General features: G+C 34.7%; 1 protein-coding gene across 1 annotated transcript in view; it reads right to left on the bottom strand.

The window, feature by feature from the left end:
- The window catches only part of LOC133329538 (serine/threonine-protein phosphatase rdgC), a 92,430-nt gene that overhangs the window by 28,481 nt on the left and 44,870 nt on the right, over nucleotides 1-19,079 (bottom strand). Inside the window, exons 3-8 of the mRNA XM_061538013.1 lie at nucleotides 9,560-9,653; nucleotides 9,329-9,474; nucleotides 9,084-9,251; nucleotides 7,634-7,837; nucleotides 7,389-7,538; nucleotides 293-364 (exon numbers count right to left, since the gene is read on the bottom strand). Of these exons, the coding sequence (XP_061393997.1) occupies nucleotides 293-364; nucleotides 7,389-7,538; nucleotides 7,634-7,837; nucleotides 9,084-9,251; nucleotides 9,329-9,474; nucleotides 9,560-9,653 (834 nt within the window). The remainder of the gene's footprint in view (nucleotides 1-292; nucleotides 365-7,388; nucleotides 7,539-7,633; nucleotides 7,838-9,083; nucleotides 9,252-9,328; nucleotides 9,475-9,559; nucleotides 9,654-19,079) is intronic.

The raw sequence follows: 19,079 nt of genomic DNA, 5'->3' as shown, positions 1-19,079 counted from the left end.
ATAAGGCGTGGATTTATTAAAAAATATTTTAAGACACCGTGACGTATAAGTGCTGATACTAGTCATACGCCCCAATGGCCTTCTTTAAAATATCCCCTTCCTTACTTTAAATGCCCTAATTTTTTAAATGGAAATTTAATATCTCCCCATAAAATTTCTTTTAACTTTTCAATCGCCGATAACAACAACCATTTTCGTTATCGCTTTGTTGTTGTTGTAATTAAGATTATTTGCTATAAATAAATTATACAAAGATATACAACAACAATAATAACAAGAAAATACGACTCACCTGTTTCCATTCAACTTTATCGATACCTTCGCCACCTGTCTGTTCGACTGGTGGTCGCAAGATTGAAACATACTGCGGGATCAGGCACACCATGGACACCGAGTTGTAGTCGAGTTGTTGTAGTTGGTTTTGTTATTGTTGTTGTTGATAATCAGCAAACCATAGCACACCACAATCCACATTGGTTGGTTCGGTTGGTTCATGGGTATTGGTTAAAGCCAATTCCACAACGGAAATGTTCATAAATAATAAAAAAAAAATGGGAAGAAAAAGAAGCAAAGTGAATAGAAGAAGAAGCAATGAAAGAAAATACAACAGGAAACATGAAAAATCCAACAGCAACAACAACAACAATGAATTGAGAAGAACGTGATGGGACAGCTCACAAAGAAAAAAACTAACACGAAGAGGATAGGTCACTTGAGGACCTGTACGGATGGCATTTAACGTAGCATGTTCGAGTGTTCCTGTGTGTGCTACAGGTCCTCAGTTCCTCCTTTGCCAGGACACTGCCATTCAACATTCAATAGCCAGCTTGTGAATGGTTATGAAAATGTTATTAGTTTTAATATACCCCGACCGGGTAGCAGTTGTCTGTCTGTCAGTCTGTCTAATGAAGTGAAATATTCTAACAAATTTTGCTGCAGTGTGGGAAGGGATAGACGAGAGTTCGTAGAAGTAGTAGTGGAACTAGAAAATACTAAACTAAATCATTTCTTTTGTGGTTAGCGGAATGACACGTTTCCTCTGTTTTCCACAACCAGAACCATCAATGGAATGGCTAAATTTATCCGGGGAATAATAATAACTAAAGCTGTAGCAGAAGGGATATTGAAAATGGTGTTTGGATTTCCATTCAAAATGCTTAAGGGGGTTTGAGGGTGGCCAGAGGAGGGTTAGGGGAGTTTCTAGGTGTGAACATATTTAATACTAAACTATGTTATTGATTTTCATCAATTTTCTTGGCAAAATTTATAAAGGGATGGTATCGAAGATCTCAATACTCAAAAGGGGGGGATTTTGTAAAATATTTGATTTGTTTTAAATATTTTTAAATACTTTTTTTTAAATATTTTTAAATACTAAACAAAAGCGTTGTAGTTTCAGAATATATTTTTAATTTCCCCCATTTGATGATAGTTCGTGGTTGCGTATACATTTTGACAGTAGTCATACGCACCAATGTGCTTAAGTAAATGATGCTTAAGTAGAACCTCTGGTGGATTTTTTACATATTTTTCAAAATTCACCTAGATCTCCCAAAGAAGGACTTTTTTCTTATAGGAAAAACACAGGTCTGCATTGTCAGACGACGACCGAGGAAGACTTTTTTCTAGAGAAACAATACGTCTGGCCAGCCAGAAGGAAAAATTTTCAAAAAAAAGTCCTCTAGGTCGGCTTTAAAAATATATTTTTCTTTCTGGGTGGCCTCTGGATCTTTTTTTTTTAAATATCTCCAGTGCAGTCATTTTTGAGTTTTGTTTTTATTTCCCAGATTCTATTCTAGTTCGTGATTGCGTATACATGTTGACAGTGGTCATACTGTCGAATAAGAACCTCATGTAGATGTTTAGGAGGATTGTAGAGGAGGATTTTTTTCTTATAAAACAAAATCGTCTGGACCTCCCGGAGAAAACAAATTATGTCTACAGAGACAAAAATCGTGTGCACCACAAAACTTCGAAGACTTGTTTCCTTTTGGTCAGAGGACAACACCTAGAGGAGGAAATTTTTTTTAAAAGTCAAAAATTTTTTTCAAAATTTTTCTGGACTGTCGGAGGAGATAATTTTTCTATAAAACAAAATCATAATTTAATTTGATTAATTCTGGGCCTATTTTTTTAAATTTTTTCCTGCTGTAGTTTAAAATAGTTTTCGTATACATATTGGCAGTAGTCATACGCACCCACGTGCTTAAATATATGCTAAATTAGGATCTCCAGTAGATTTTTTAAAATACTTTTTTGGAATTTGTCTGCAAAAACGTCAGAAAACTTTTTTCCTTCTGCTCAGAGGGCAATTTTTTTTTTTTTTTAATTTCCCAGATTTTTTTTTTTTCGTGAACACAGTATACATGTTGGACCAGCCAGAGCACCGATGTCTCTTTTCCTATAGTACAATTATTCGTATACCTGTAGAAGTTCTGAAATACTTTTTTGAAATTCGGGTGGAAAACTCAAAGGAACATTTTTTTCTTATACAAACTATTTGTCTGTACCTACCAGAGAAACATTTTTTTTCTACAGAGACAAAAATCGTGTGGACCTCAAAACTTCGAAGACTTTTTTCCTTCTGCTCAGAGGACAATGTGGCGGCCGAGACAAGCCAGATGAAGACTTTTTTGTAAAATCAAAAATTTGTCTGGACTGCCAGAAGAAATATTTTTCCATAGAAAATCTGATTAATTAATTTTCTGATTAATTTTGGGCCTGTTTTTTTTAATAGTTCACGATTGCGTATACTTGGAGACAGTAGTCATACGCACCCACGTGTTTAAATAAATGCTGCATTATGACCTCCCGTGGATTTATAAAATAATTTATGAAAATTGTCTGGACCGCCGTCAGAGGATGTCTCATTGTCTTTGGCAAGTTCGAGGAAGGCCAGTCATTTTTTTCTAAAGAAAAAATTGTCTGAACGGCCCAGTGGATGACTTTTTATCATTATATAAAAAATCGCCGGGCCAGGCAGAGGAACATTTTTTCCTACAACAGAAGGAAGATTTTTTACTTTAGAAAAAAAATTGTCTGACCTCAGAGCTATGAAGAATTTTTCTTTTTGCCCAGAGAACAATGTGGCGTATAAGAAATAATAATTTGCATACGCTTTGTTGACATCTGATACACATGAGATAGGTATTAAGGCGTATAATAAATAACAGTACTCATACGCCACCCATACATTATTCTAGATTTGTCTAAAGAAATCGTTTGGACCGCCCAGAGGAAGACAAATTTGTATGGACCGCTAGAGGAGTATTTTCCACGTAGAAAAGAATTATTCTGGCCAACCAGATAAAGTATTTTTGCTCAGAGAAAAAATTCGCCTGGACCCCAAAATTACGAATATTTGTTTAATTCTACGCCTAGTGTTCGATGTATAAAACAATATCTAAGAAATTATGATTTCATCAGCAGGACGAAGGTTAATCGACTTAAAAATTTATTCTGATGAAAAATATAGTTCGTTATGGGGTGTTTTGAAGTATTTTGGGCGTATAAATAGTCAACACGTATACGACCGTATGTCACATAAATGTTTCTCGCGAAAAAATAGATTTTAATAAATATGGGTCTCCGGAATTGTTGCCCTACCTTAATAATCTCATGTGTATCAGAGGCCAACAAAGCGTATGAATATTATCACTAGTTATACGCCACATAGTCTTCTGGGGGAAAAAAGTCTTTGTAATTCTGGGGTCCAGAAGATTTTTTTTCTTTCACAAAAGGGGTGCTCCTCTGTCGGTCCAAACGAATTTTTCTATAGAAAAATATACTTTATGTAACTGCCCAAACAATTTTTTACAAATTTGAAATAATTAAGAATTTAATTGGAGTTCATTGGAGAGGTATAAGTACTGCTGATTATTATTCGTCATCGATACGTAGACGCCACATTGTTCCCTGGGCAAAAAGAAAAATTCTTCATATTTTTGGGGTTAGACGATTTTTTTTCTATACAAATTAGGAATAATTGTGAATTTAATTGGAATTAATTTGGTGGCGTATTACTACTTTTGATAAATATACGCTATATACGAGCTAACTCATATGGCCAACTAAGCGTATGAATATTATCACTACTTATACGCCACATTGTACTCTTGGGAAAAATGTTCCTCTGCCTGGCCCGGCGATAATTTCTTAGATATTGTTTTATACTTCGAACACTAGGCGTAGAATTAAACAAATATTATTTGAAGGTACCAACAAAATCTTTTTAAAACATTTTTTTTTACAAATAAATCTAAATACCTGCACATTTTGAAGGTCTGGTTTTTTAAAACAAGTTTTCAATGTAGCAATGATGCTAGAAAATACCTGATTCTGTTAAACAAATATTTTTTTTATCTAGGCTAGAATTAAAAAAAAAACATTTCTTCATGATTATACTGATTGTGACCCATTGTCGTATACGTATTGACAACATTCATACGCCCTAATGTACCCATTGAAAAGATGTCTCTCTATACGTTAAATATCCTAATTCTAACCAAGATGTGGATTCAAAAAATAATTGTTTGACGCGAAACATATCAAATTGCCATTTCGTTTGCAACATCTCGAAATATTCACCGAAGACCAAATAAAAAGCGTATATTCTTGAATCTAATTTAATGCCGATTTAGTCACGTCAACCTTTTCAGTCTCTTGAAATCACGTTAGAGGTCAAAATATTTATATATGATAGATATATGATAGAGTTTTAAAAATATAGCGTTCCCGGGTTTTTTGGTATATTCTTCATAGAAGGTTACACCCTAATATTCCATATTTGTTTGGAGATTGGACACATTTTTCAAACAAATTGACACAAATTTCGTGGTAGCCTCCATATAACAGCACCCTTCATTATTCGACATTGAGCAAGTAAATAAGCTTTAGTTTGATAATTTAGGTACTCATTTAGTATGGAATCTCTCTACGAAAACGATATTGGCCTACGTTTCGTTTTAGCTCCCATAGAGCTTACCTCCAAAATTTGTAAGTCTTAGAGAGTTTTGGACACATTACCAACCGATTTGGTTGTAATTTGGAAGAAAGATTTACTAACCAAGGAGAACCCAAAATACTCCTTGCTTAGTAAATCTTCCTTCCTCCAAAAAATTATCAGGAAGGATACACGATTTAGGGTAGACCCCATATCTCCGAATATTTTGGATTCTCATGGGCTAACAATTCTTCATACAAAAAATTTTCGATATTGATTCCCTTTTTAATTTACACCCCATATAACAATACACCCCAATATTCGGTATTTTGAAGATCTTGAATACGGGTTTTAGATAAATTCGGTTCTCATTGGGTATAGAATCTCCATACCATAAAATATATATAAATATAGCCCTCATATAAAGGTCCACCCCCTTTATAGGTATTTTGATGAACTTAGTCGCATTTTCCACACGTAGTGGCTGAAAACGTAACAATTTTTCTTAAAAAATTCCAATTTAAAAAAATATTTTTTATATAAAACCAGTAAGGAAAGTAGTAAAGTCGGACTGGACCGACTATATGATACCCTTCACCACTTTGGATATTTTGTACATGCATGTCAATGTTCCCTCGAAGGAACATACACATGTCTATCTGCAACCTATGATAAATTTAATTTCATTCGGGAGGATTTAGAGTCGTCTGCGTACCATGGGTCAAATTTGTGGAAAACGGTTTAGTTAAAAATTTAATTTCAATCAGATATCCGTTCGAAATACATATGGAAGTTATGGCTGCATCGATGCCACCTTCGACAAAACGCAATAACGCCATTTAATTAATAAAACAAACATTAGGAATTTGGTGCACCATTTATGTAAAATCGGACAAATATATATGTATATGTGGGAGCTATATCGAAATCTGAAACTTTCCACACATTATTCTAGACTCAATTCAGTACGCTATGCCAATTTTCGTGAAAATCGATGGATATAAAGGGACTTTGGTGCACCATTTACATAAAATCGGTCGAAAATATCTGTCGAAGCTATATGTAAATCTAAAGCGATTTTTCCGAAACTTACCACACTTAATTCCAGAATCAATTCAGTACGCTATGCCCAATTTCGTGCGAATATAGGGACTTTGGTGCAACAATTACATAAAATCGGACGAACATATATGTGGGAGCTTTATCTAAATCTGGATCGATTTTCCTTAAACTTGTTACTCATAAGTTTAGACTCTATGCAGTACGCTATGCCAAATTTCGTGCAAATCGAAATATATTTAGGGACTTTGGTGTTCCATTTACCCTAAATGGGACGAAAAAATATATGGGAGCTATATTTAAATATCAACCGATTTTCCCAATTTCAATAGGGAAAAATTGGTTGTATCCGATATCCCACCGTGCACCACCAATACCAAATGAATGAGCTGTGCCAAATTTCATCCAATTCGAATAATAAATGCGACCTGTACTTTGTTTACAATTTAACATGGACAGACAGACGGACGGACGGACATGCATAAATCGACTTAGAAAGTGATTCTATGCATATTCTAAAAGGAACCGTGGGTCTATCTCGATTCCTTTTGCCTGTTACAAATATATACACAAAGACATAATACCCTGTACCACAGTGTGATGAAGGGTATAAAAATCAATTTTTTTTTTAAATATTTCAATTTTTATTTTTGCAAATATTTAAAATATTTTTTCGTGTTTAAAAAATAGTATTTTTATAAACATTTTTAATTTTTTGTTGTTTGAAAAAATATTTCACATTCCAGAATTACTTCGATATTTCTTGTTTTTTTCTGCTGACAACCAATTTCCCACCATAAGAGATAAATGACCTTAACTGTCAGTAGCATTAACTCTCTCTCAATTTACACACTCTCCATACCTACCCCCTGCCAGGCATTAAATACCAAAGAATGAAACGAAATGAGTTGTCTGTCCCCAAGGAATCCGGTTTGATACAGCTACAGCTTAGTCAGAACATTAAGACAACAAAGACGACGACGACAGTAACAACTGTGACAGTTTTCCCAAGGAAAAAGTGGAGAGAGAACAAACAAACAGCAACTGCAGCAAAAATCGTCAGGACAGGGGACACAAAGGAGAAATTCATTTAATGCAGTATCACAAAATAAAATAAATTATAAAAGAATTCCCTTAACTAGGGAGGACACTAACTTCCCCCCTGCCAATCACCCTCACAAACCTAGGGATTCGGGAGACACAAAAACAAAAACTAAATGAATTGTGAAAATGTCAATGAACTGGGACACTGATAACGACAATGGAGGACGGATATCATGTGTTGACAACAACAATGTGATAAAAAATTACAACAACAACATTATGATAATAACAACAACAACATCGTGAAAATAACAACACCATCATGATAACAACAACAACTTACCTTTCCCCGATCCAGACTTTTAATTAAATCCAAATTGGTTGTATCCGATATCCCACCGTGCACCACCAATACCCGATTGTTAATTACGGTGCCCAAGGGCAACCAGCGATACACTTCGTCAATGAGTCGCAGCAGTTTGGTGGAATTGCGCTGGAAATGAGAAAATCGGAAGATAAAGAAAAAACACAAATTGACAGTTAGTGACATCCTGCAAAGGGCGGGTGGGAGTTATGTTCTCTAATTACCCGATACTTCGCCTGAACCTCACGTATGAAACCATAGCGGGCATTCATCACGGAATCCTCATGATTGCCACGATTTAGGAAAACCCCATTGGGAAAGGCCAGGAAGCAGGCCAGCAGTAGGAGAAAGACCTCCAGGCCTTTTTTGCCTCGATCCACAAAATCGCCATTGAAGACATAGGGGTTCTCGGAGGAAGGGAGGCCGTTCTGTAAAGGTGGATAACAGATTTTAATAATTTTTTAGGGATCCTCGACAGGCTTGGATCTTTGAAAAAAATATTTTTTTTTCAAAGATCCACAAGGCGTGGATTTAAAAAAAAAAATACCAGCAAGGAAAAGTAGTAAAGTCGGACGGGGCCGACTATATGATACCCTGCACCACTATGGGTATATTCAACAGATGAATCCTAGAGGACCAGTAAAATGAAATTGGATCCATAAACATGTCATTCTGCAACCGATACTAAGTTTTTAATTTGGTCAGATATCGAAGCTTTATCTAAATCTGAACCGATTTTCACGAAATTTAACATACATCATTCTGGACCCAATTCAGTTCCCTATGCCAAATTTCGTGCAAATCGATAGATATATAGGGACTTTGGTGCACCATATACCTTAAATCGGACGAAAATATATATGGAAGCTATATCTAAGTCTGAACCGATTTTTTTTCGAAACTTAACACACATCATTCTAGACCTAATTCATTACGATGTGCCAAATTTCGTGCAAATCGAAAGATATATAGGGACTTTGGTGTACCATTTGTTAAAAATCGGACGAAAATATATATGGGAGCTATATCTAAATCTGAACCGATTTTCACGAAACTTAACACACATGATTCAAGACCTAAGTCATTACGCTGTGCCAAATTTCGTGCAAATCGAATGTTATATAGGCACTTTGGTGCACCATTTGTTAAAAATCGGACGAAAATATATATGGGAGCTATATCTAAATCTGAATCGATTTTCACGAAACTTAACACACATCATTCTAGACTCAATTCAGTACTCTATGCCAAGTTTCGTGCAAATCGAAAGATATATTGGGACTCTGGTGGACCATTTCCATTAAATCGCACGAAAATACAAATGGGAGCTATATCTAAATCTGAACCGATTTTTCCCAATTTCAATAGGGTTCGACCTTGGGCCAAATAAGTGACCTATGCCAAATTTCATCCAAATCGGTTCAAAAATGCGACCTGTACTTTGTTCACAAAAATACATGGACGGGCGGACGGACAGACGGACATGCGTAAATCGATTCAGAAAGTGATTCTATGCATATTCTCAAAAGGAACCATGGGTCTATCGTGATTCCCTTGGCCTGTTACAAACATATGAATACATAATACCCTGTACCACAGTGTGGTGAAGGGTATGAATATTTTTCAAAGATCCGCAGAGGTTCCAGAGGTTTGGACGAGCAAAAAATGTCTCACCTTATAGAACACCACCAGCAAATCATCCAATTTGCCATGGAGATCACCACAAATGGTGATCTGTTTGGAAATCGCTGTCGAGGCCGTATTCAAATTGGGCAATGTGCGCAATTTTATGGCGGCTTCCTTCAGTATGGCACCCACATAACGGGCATGGAGGCGATTTGACTGGAAATTAAAGAAAAATCCAAAAATTTTATAAAAATCAGTTGCATTCGGTTATCCTGAAAATCCCATCCCCTCACCTTCTTCTTGCGAAACAAATCAATCAGGATATCAATGTCCTTTTTCGTCAGCGGAAAATTGATTTGTGGCCCCTTATAACGATAACCGGAATTATCGTATTCTTCGTGATAATCCGATTCATCGGAATATTTGGAATCATATTGATCTGGAAGAGAAGAGGAAATATCAGTTGTGGATTATAATTTTTTTTTCAGTAGAGGTTTGAAGTTCGAAGGGCAAATTTGACCTACCTAATGATGAAGCCCGGGAGGAAGCATATGAACGACTTTTTTCGGCAGCAGCATTTGGAATGTGGGTTAATAAAGCATTGAAGAAATTGTAAAGCTAGAAAGAGAGAGAGAGAACAACTTTTTAAAACGATTTTTTAAAAATAATTTTAAGGGTCTAGCATAAGGCGTGGATTTAAAAAAAATAATATTTTTAAGCACCTACAACAAGGTGTGGATTTTTTAAAAAATATTTTTAAGGACCTCCAACAAGGCGTGGATTTTTTAAAAAAATATTTTTAAGGACCTCCAACAAGGCGTGGATTTTTTAAAAAATATTTTTAAGAACCTCCAACAAGGCGTGGATTTTTTAAAAAAAAATTTTTAAGGGTCTAAATAAGGCGTGGATTTTTTAAAAAATATTTTTAAGGGTCTACATAAGGCGTGGATTTTTTAAAGAAATATTTTTAAGGGTCTCCAACAAGGCGTGGATTTTTTAAAAAATATTTTTAAGGGTCTACCATAAGGCGTGGATTTTTTAAAAAAATATTTTTAAGGGTCTACCATAAGGCGTGGATTTTTTAAAAAATATTTTTAAGGGTCTACCATAAGGCGTGGATTTTTTAAAAAATATTTTTAAGGGTCTACCATAAGGCGTGGATTTTTTAAAAAATATTTTTAAGGGTCTACCATAAGGCGTGGATTTTTTAAAAAATATTTTTAAGGGTCTACCATAAGGCGTGGATTTTTTAAAAAATATTTTTAAGGGTCTACCATAAGGCGTGGATTTTTTAAAAAATATTTTTAAGGGTCTACCATAAGGCGTGGATTTTTTAAAAAATATTTTTAAGGGTCTACCATAAGGCGTGGATTTTTTAAAGAATATAAGGGTCTACCATTTAAAAAATATTTTTAAGTGTCTACCATAAGGCGTGGATTTTTTAAAAAATACTTTTAAGGGTCTACCATAAGGCGTGGATTTTTTAAAAAATATTTTTAAGGGTCTACCATAAGGCGTGGATTTTTTAAAAAAATATTTTTAAGGGTGTACCATAAGGCGTGGATTTTTTAAAAAAATATTTTTAAGGGTCTACCATAAGGCGTGGATTTTTTAAAAAATATTTTTAAGGGTCTACTATAAGGCGTGGATTTTTTAAAAAATATTTTTAAGGGTCTACTATAAGGCGTGGATTTTTTAAAAAATATTTTTAAGGGTCTACTATAAGGCGTGGATTTTTTAAAAAATATTTTTAAGGGTCTACCATAAGGCGTGTATTTTTTAAAAAAATATTTTTAAGGGTCTACCATAAGGAGTGGATTTTTTTAAGGATCCTTTCAAGGCGTGGATTTTTTTAAGGATCCTTTCAAGGCGTGGATTTTTTTAAAAATCATTTGAAGGCAAGGCGAGGATTTTTAAAGGGTCCTTTTAAGTCTTGGCTTTTTAAGGATCCTTTCAAGGCGTGGATTTTTTAAGGATCCTTTCAAGGCGTGGATTTTTTAAGGATCCTTTCAAGGCGTGGATTTTTTAAGGATCCTTTCAAGGCGTGGATTTTTTAAAGATCCTTTCAAGGCGTGGATTTTTTAAGGATCCTTTCAAGGCGTGGATTTTTTGAAGATCCTTTCAAGGCGTGGATTTTTTAAGGATCCTTTCAAAGCGTGGATTTTTTTAAGGATCCTTTTAAGGCGTGGATTTTTTAAGGCTTCTTTCAAGGCGTAGATTTTTTAAGGCGTCTTTCAAGGCATGGATTTTTAAAAATATTCTGAATAATTCCAAAAATGCAAGAAGATGTACATGGGTGCGTATTAGTGTTGTCATTAATTATACGCCTCCTTTTAAAAATGTTCCTAGAATTGAAATAGGTGTACATGAGTGCGTATTAGGGTTGTCAAAAATTATACGCCCCTCTATCTAATTTTTTAATATATTTAAATAAGCATAAAGCGGAACCCTTTAAAATTTATTTTTGAATTTAAATTCACTTCGAGATATTCTAATCAAATTTACTTTCCCAGAAAATTAAATGGCCGAAGCCATTTCCTTTTAAATGTTTTTTTTTTTTCATTTCATATTTCAATAAACTGTCCCGAACACGAATATATATTTTGATAAGTCCATATAGAGATACATAAAAAAAAACGAAAAATAAAAACATTTCTCTCTGACAAAGCATGAAATGTTAACAAAACACGTAACTCTTTCGTTATTCATTTCAGTTTTTTTTTTTTTTTTTTTTTACTTCAAAAAAATAACCGGAATTTTCCGCTTGCTTTGTAATCATGGCAGTTTAGAGCTAAACATTGCCATGCCATGCCATGTCATGGGCAGGACAAAGTGATAAATGTTGCTTTTCCTTTTTCTGACATTTCATGAAATATTCGCATTCACTCTTAAATGGCTGAATATCACAAAAAAATAGGACCGAAGTGGTGGACAGGTTTTTTTGTTATTCAATGAATGACCAAGGAAACCATGGCCAGGAAATGAAACTGAAAATCCGATTATCGTGCCTAGTTTAGATAGAGAATTTAATTCGAAATTATGAAATATTTAATGGGAAAGATCGAAGTAATAGGGTGCGTATACATTGTGACAGAACGTATACGCTATGGGGTGGCTTTGGGAAACTTTTTGTGTGTGTATACGTTGTGACAACACGTATACGCCATATGGAACTCTAAAAGGGCACGAGATAGACACATGGTTCCTTTCAAGAATATGCATAGAATCACTTTCTGAGACGATATATGCATGTCCGTCCGTACGTCTGTCGATGTTAAACTGTAAGCAAAGTACAGGTCGCATTTACGATCCGATTTGGATGAAATTTGGCATAGGTCACTTATTTGGCCCAAGGACGAAACCTATTGAAATTTGAAAAAATCGGTTCAGATTTAGATATAGCTCCCACATAGATTTTCGTCCGATTTAAGGTAAATGGTGTACCAAAGTCACTATATATCTTTCGATTTGCACGAAATTTGGCTTAGAGTTTTGAATTAGGGCCAGAACGATGTGTGCTAAGTTTAGTGAAAAGCGGTTCAGATTTAGATCTAGCTCCCATATATATTTTCGTCCGATTTAAGGTAAATGGTGTACCAAAATCCCTATATATCTTTCGATTTGCACGAAATTTGGCACAGCGTAATGAATTAGGTCTAGAATGATGTGTGCAAAGTTTCCTGAAAATCGGTTCAGATTTGGATATAGCTCCCATATATATTTTCGTCCGATTTAAGGTAAATGGTGTACCAAAGTCTCTATATATCTTTCTATTTGCGTGAAATTTGGCACAGCGTAATGAATTAAGTCTAAAACTATGTGTGTTGAATTTCGTAAAAATCGGATCAGATTTCGATATAGCTCCCATATATATTTTCGTCCGATTTTCGGTAAATAGTGCATCGAAGTCATTATATATCCTTCGATTTGCACGAAATTTTGCATAGTGTTCTGAATTGGGTCTAGAATGATGTGTGGTAAGTTTCGGGAAAATCGGTTCAGATTTCGATATAGCTCCGATATATATTTTCGTCCGATTTTATGTATATGATGCACCAATGTCCCTGGAAATCTTTTCGTTTGCACGAATTTCGGCATATGGTACTAAATTAGGTCCAGAATGACGTGTGTTAAATTTCGGTTCAGATTTAGATATAGTTCCCATAATGTTTGTCCGATTAACGCGAAATTTTGCACAACGTATCGCATTGAGACTTTAATTGCGTTATTGGGTTTTGTTGAAATTGGTGCAGATGCAGCCATAGCTTTTATATGTATTTCGAACGGGTGTCTAATTGAGATTAATTTTTTAACAGTGCCGCGTACCGAATAGCGTGTACCATTTTTTCTATAAATCGTTTTCCATAAAGTTGCCCCATGGTACACAGACGACTCTAAATCTGCCCGAATAAAATTTAATTCATCATAGGTTGCAGGAAGACTTGATTTTTTTCCTTCGAGGGAATACTGACATACAATTGTAGGGATACATATGTACAATATAGCCAATGTGCTGAAGGGTATATTATAGTCGGCCCAGTCCGACTTTACTACTTTCCTTACTGGTTAATTCAATAAATAACCAAGGAAACCACGGACAGGAAATGAAACAGAAAATCTGATTATCGTGCCTAGTTTCGATAGCGAATTTTATTACAAATTATTAAATATTTGTAATGGAAAAGATCGAAGTAATTGGGTGCGTATACATTGTGACACAACGTATACGCTATGGGAGGCTATGGGAAATTTTTGGTATGCGTATACGTTGTGACAATACTTATACGCACTATGGAACTCAAAAATCATAACAATAAGCCCCTGATATCGCCAAAACAAATATATTTTCAATAACCAAATAATGCCCTGAATTGTATGCCCTTGTCCTGACTTATACACCTCCTTTATGACATATATTTGAAATTATTATAATAAAATCTTATTAAGTTTTTTATTTGCCCTTCCTTTCCTTAACTACTGCAGTTATAATTTTTTTTCTTTTTTACCCCAGTTATTACTTCATTCTGCAGTCCAATTGACCTTTTCGCATTTTTGGCAAAACGAATGTCCGTCAATATTAGATATATAATTAAGTCAAGTCCATAATTGCATGATTACTGATAGAGGTCAAAATAAAAAAGAGCAAGTGAAAACCAAACAGAAAAAAACTGGAAAATGTTGCAAATTACCATCTGGCTATCATGCAATGAGACCAGAAGCTATGACTCTACAAAAGAGCAAAAATAAATTGCCCTTCTCATGAACGGAGCCAAATGACAGAGATTTGTATAAGCAGCAGCACGAGCAATCATGACAACTAAATAGAATTGCATGAGGACATGAAATATTATTAAATGCTGTATTTTAAAATATTTATTTTTTGGTAGTGAAGGCATTTAGCCGGTTGATAAATGATTGCTTGGGAAATATTAAGACCCGATATTAAAATGGGAAGGGATAATAGTTGAGAAACATTGAGGAACCTGAGATAATGTTAAAAACTTTTAAAATTTTATTTTTTTCTCGATACTACACAGACTTCCAATGTAAATTAGATATTAAACATGTTTTTAGTTCCATGTTGCGTATGATTGTTGCCACAACGTATACGCCTCTATGTTCGTTCAATAATATTAAATATTACATTTAACGCCTCCAAATCATTCAAAATAAATTTATAAAATAGGCTTCAGGATTCTTAATTTTTTTTTTTGCAGGTTAAGGATTTATATACAAAAATTCGGACACCAATCTACAATTTTAAACTTATATTAAAACTGCACAATATATCGAGAACGGTAGTTCCATGGTGCGTATGATTATTGACACAATGTATACGTTAGTGTGATAAGGAATATTAAATAATATATTTTCTCCGAAAGTCCTTGTAGGACTGTAGTTACAAAAATCGTCTATATTATCGTGATATAAATTATAAGAAGTCATAGAAAAATATTACCATACCCATTAACATGACTATACAGGTAAGAAATGTGGGGGCATTCAAAAACCAGTTCGAGCACAATATACTCGAACAAAGCCGACCTTATGATACCTTACAACAATCACCGGACTTGAACTTTCTGTAGAGCTTAATCCAGAGCCAGGACAATATTTCATGATATAATATTAGGCCTTATACGAATGCGTACACTAGAGCGGGCAAATTTGTATGGAGCCGAAAAATTCGATTAAATACAGCTCCTACGACGATTCTATGGACAATTCTAAGCAACTTTGTTGTAGGAACCATAGGTCTATCTCGATTTTCGAGTCACCCACTTCCATATATATATATAACATAATTTTGATTCAAAATTCAATTATTGATTCGTCGATATATTATTTATACCCTTCACTGTACCCTTCTGAGTCGATTTACTCATGTCCGTCCGTCCGTCTGTCCGTCCATGTATTTTTGCGAACACAATACAGGATTTATTTATTGTCCGATTTGAATGAAATTTGGCATAGCTTACTTATTTGGCCCAAGAACGAACCCTATTGAAATTGGAAAAAATCGGTTCAGATTTATACATAGCTCCTATATATATTTTCGTCCGATTTAATGTAAATGGTGCACCAAAGTACCTATATATCTTTCGATTTGCAAGAAATTTGGCACAGCGTAATGTATTAGGTATAGAATGATGTGTATAAAGTTTCGTGAAAATCGGTTCAGATTTAGATGTAGCTCCGAGTTAAGGTAAATGGTGCACCAAAATCCCTACATATCTCTCTATTTGCACGAAATTTGGCACAGTGTAATTAATGAGGTCTAAAAGGATGTGTGTTAAGTTTCCTGAAAATAGCTTCTATATCTGACCAAATGAAAAATTTAGTATCGGTTGCAGAATGACATGTTTATGGATGCAATTTCATTTTACTGGTCCTTTAAAAATGCGACGTCTGTTAGGATTCATCTGTTGAATATACCCAAAGTGGTGAAGGATATCATATAGTCGGCGCCGTCCGACTTTACTACTTTCCTTACTGGTTTTTATGTATATATGGGTGGTTTTTGGGGTCGAGGGGTTAGAATGTGTATGAAGCGCCCTCTGGCGGTGGTCATAGGTAAAAATAAAGATCAGAAATAAATTTCTCGACCCCAAAACCCCCCATTTTGCAAATTGTAGCATATGGAGGATAATATCTGCCTTCTTCCATTAACAGAATTCACATCAGATTAAAGGTCAATCAGCCCTCTTTCATATGTTGACAGCTTTTTCGGACCATATCTTCCCGAAAGGCACATAAACACCATAAACCTCATAATTTGGCCATTATTTAGGAAAAGTCTACGATCGTTTGAATCGCTAATTATTGACCGACATTCACTAATAGTGCCCCATCTTCGTGTAAAATTTCATGACGTTCAGGTCATGATGAATAATCTAAAAATATTTGTCTTTGGAATTCTATGCAATTCCTTTGCTTCTATGTGGATATTGGAGCGTATAGGTATTGTTATCATGTATACGCAGTGATAAACATTTTTCAGCGACACCTCGTGATTTAAAAAGTAGTATAACGGCGTATACATAATGGCAATACGTATACGCCCAAATCTCCACTTAGTAGCAAATGACTACTCTAGAAAAATATTTATTAAAAATATTTATTAAAATATTTATTAAAAATATTTATTAAAATATTTATTAAAAATCATTATATTTAAAGTCTCAAAAAAAAATAAAAGAAAAACCACGCTTGATGGTCCTTTAAAAATATTTATTCTATATGTATTTTCACGCTTTTCAATCGCATGAAAAAAATATTTATTCGAAAATCCGAGTGTTGGACAATTTTTATTAGAAAATTCACCCATTGTGAGGATAATTGAAAAATATATATTTGTTTAATCCCATCCTTGCGTTGGTGATCAAAAACGGGGTGTATCTTTAGAAAAATATTTTTCTTAAACAATCCAGACATCCTGTTGACGCTTAAAAACTATTTTTACAAATCCTCGTCATGTGTTGATGCTTGAAAACATATTTTTAAAACACCACGCCAAAAATTTCAAAAAAGATTTTTTTTTTAAAAATCCACACCATGTGAAATATTAAAAAATCCAGACCTTATAAGGATGATTAATATTTTTAAACCAGTGAGCGGAGTAGTGTAGTCAGACGGGGCCGATACCCTACACAACCACCACGGAACTGAAACATTCTGCAGTTGATTTTATTAGTCCGAACCTGGGCAATAATTCGCAATGTTTGCATCCCCTTGCCCGATTAGAGGTCAACAGAACCTCTTCCTTACACTAACGTATTTTCCGAATATTACTAATATTTAGTACAGCCCTTCTATTTACTTGTCCAGCTTCCCTTCACCTTGGGTTGTGTTGTGATGTTTGGCTTATAATTGTGGCCTGCAAATCGACTCGAAAAAAAAACACAAAAAATTAAGTTTTCGGTCCACTTCATCCCAAAATTATTATCTGATTATAAACGAAAATTATAGGCGTTGTCGTTGACCATAACTGAAACCTCATTGAAAATTTCAAAGCGATTTGCGCTGCATTTCCCGCTTCTAGTGTGGTAATGGGTTTGCTAAATAATATCTGAATACATAGACATTTGTAAATATTTAAGTGTAACTCCCGCATCCGAGTACCTACGACAATATAATTGGTATCAATTTAAAGGTCAACCACTCCTCTTGGATATACTATCAACTTCTCGGTCCTATGTCATTCAGGTGTAAAAAATATACGATATAGAATACAAAAGTTGTCGTTTTTCACACAAAAATCAGGGTCCATTTGACCCGCTAAATATGGACCGATGTTTGTCAAAAGAGGCATGCTTATTCTTTGGCCAGATTCCCTTCTCCATGTAAAATTTCGTGGTGTTAGGGCGATAACTTCAGCCTCTGGAGTGACCAGAAAAACCAACAAAAATTAAGTATTTGGTCCATTTCATCCCCTAAATATTAGCCGATCTTTACCAAAAACAATAGGGGTCTTCATTGGCCAGAACCCATCCTACATGCAAAATTTCGTGAAGATTGGTCCATAACTGTGGCCGGACACACATGTCTAGATCGACTCAGCTAGTCGAGATATGACGATCGGTATACTTAAAGGTGGTTCTAGGATCAATATTTCGGTGCATTACAAACTCTTAAGGCTGCACACCGCTATAATACCCTGACAACATAGGTGTGTATAGGGTTGTAGGGTATAAATGATTTGGAAAATCCGCACATTGTAGGACTACTTTGAAAAATATTTTTTACAAATTCCCTACTTGATTATTTTTTAAATAATCCTTGCTCTTGTATACCCTCCTTTTAATTAAAAAGTCTATTAGTGCGTATACGTATTGATACAACGTATACGCTCTCTTGTGTCCCAAAGACGTTGGTACACAAGAAAACCTTTGGGTTTGTCCGACTAAATTTAATGTCAAGGTTAAGGTATTTAATTTGTGGCTGTATTTACTATTTGATGATGACGTTTTACGCCGAAAAATCGACATCAATAATTAATAGAGACGAAGAGAACGTCAGCCAACGGATGACACTCATTAATGACAACGGTGTATTTGTCTATTAATTATTAATGTAATTTACTTTAGGCTAGCCAAAAGGGATTCCATGCCACTTAATGGACACAGTGAAACCAGTAAAGAAAGTAGTAAAGTCGGACGTGGCCGACTATATGATACCCTTCACCACTTTGGGTATATTCAACAGATGAATCCTAACAGACGTCACATTTTTAATGGACCACTAAAATGAAATTGGATCCATAACCATGTCATTCTGCAACCTATACTAAATAGAAGCTATATCTAAATCTGAACCGATTTCAGGAAACACAAATCACCTAATTCATAACGCTGTGCCAAATTTCGTGCAAACCGAAAGATATATAGGGATTTTAGTGGACCATTTACATAAAATCGGACGAAACTATATATAGAGCTATATTTAAATCTGAACCGATTTACTCGAAACTTAACACACGTCATTCAAGACTCAATTCAGTACACTATGAAAAATTTCGTGTAAATCAAAAGATATATAGAGACT

This window comes from Musca vetustissima, unplaced genomic scaffold (assembly GCF_032173495.1).
Source record: "Musca vetustissima isolate MV318-11 ecotype Yass unplaced genomic scaffold, APGP_CSIRO_Mvet_v1 utg1268, whole genome shotgun sequence".
NCBI classification, from domain to species: Eukaryota; Metazoa; Arthropoda; class Insecta; order Diptera; family Muscidae; genus Musca; species Musca vetustissima.
Note: the sequence above shows the minus strand (reverse complement) of the source record. Positions and strands in the feature narration are given on the sequence as shown.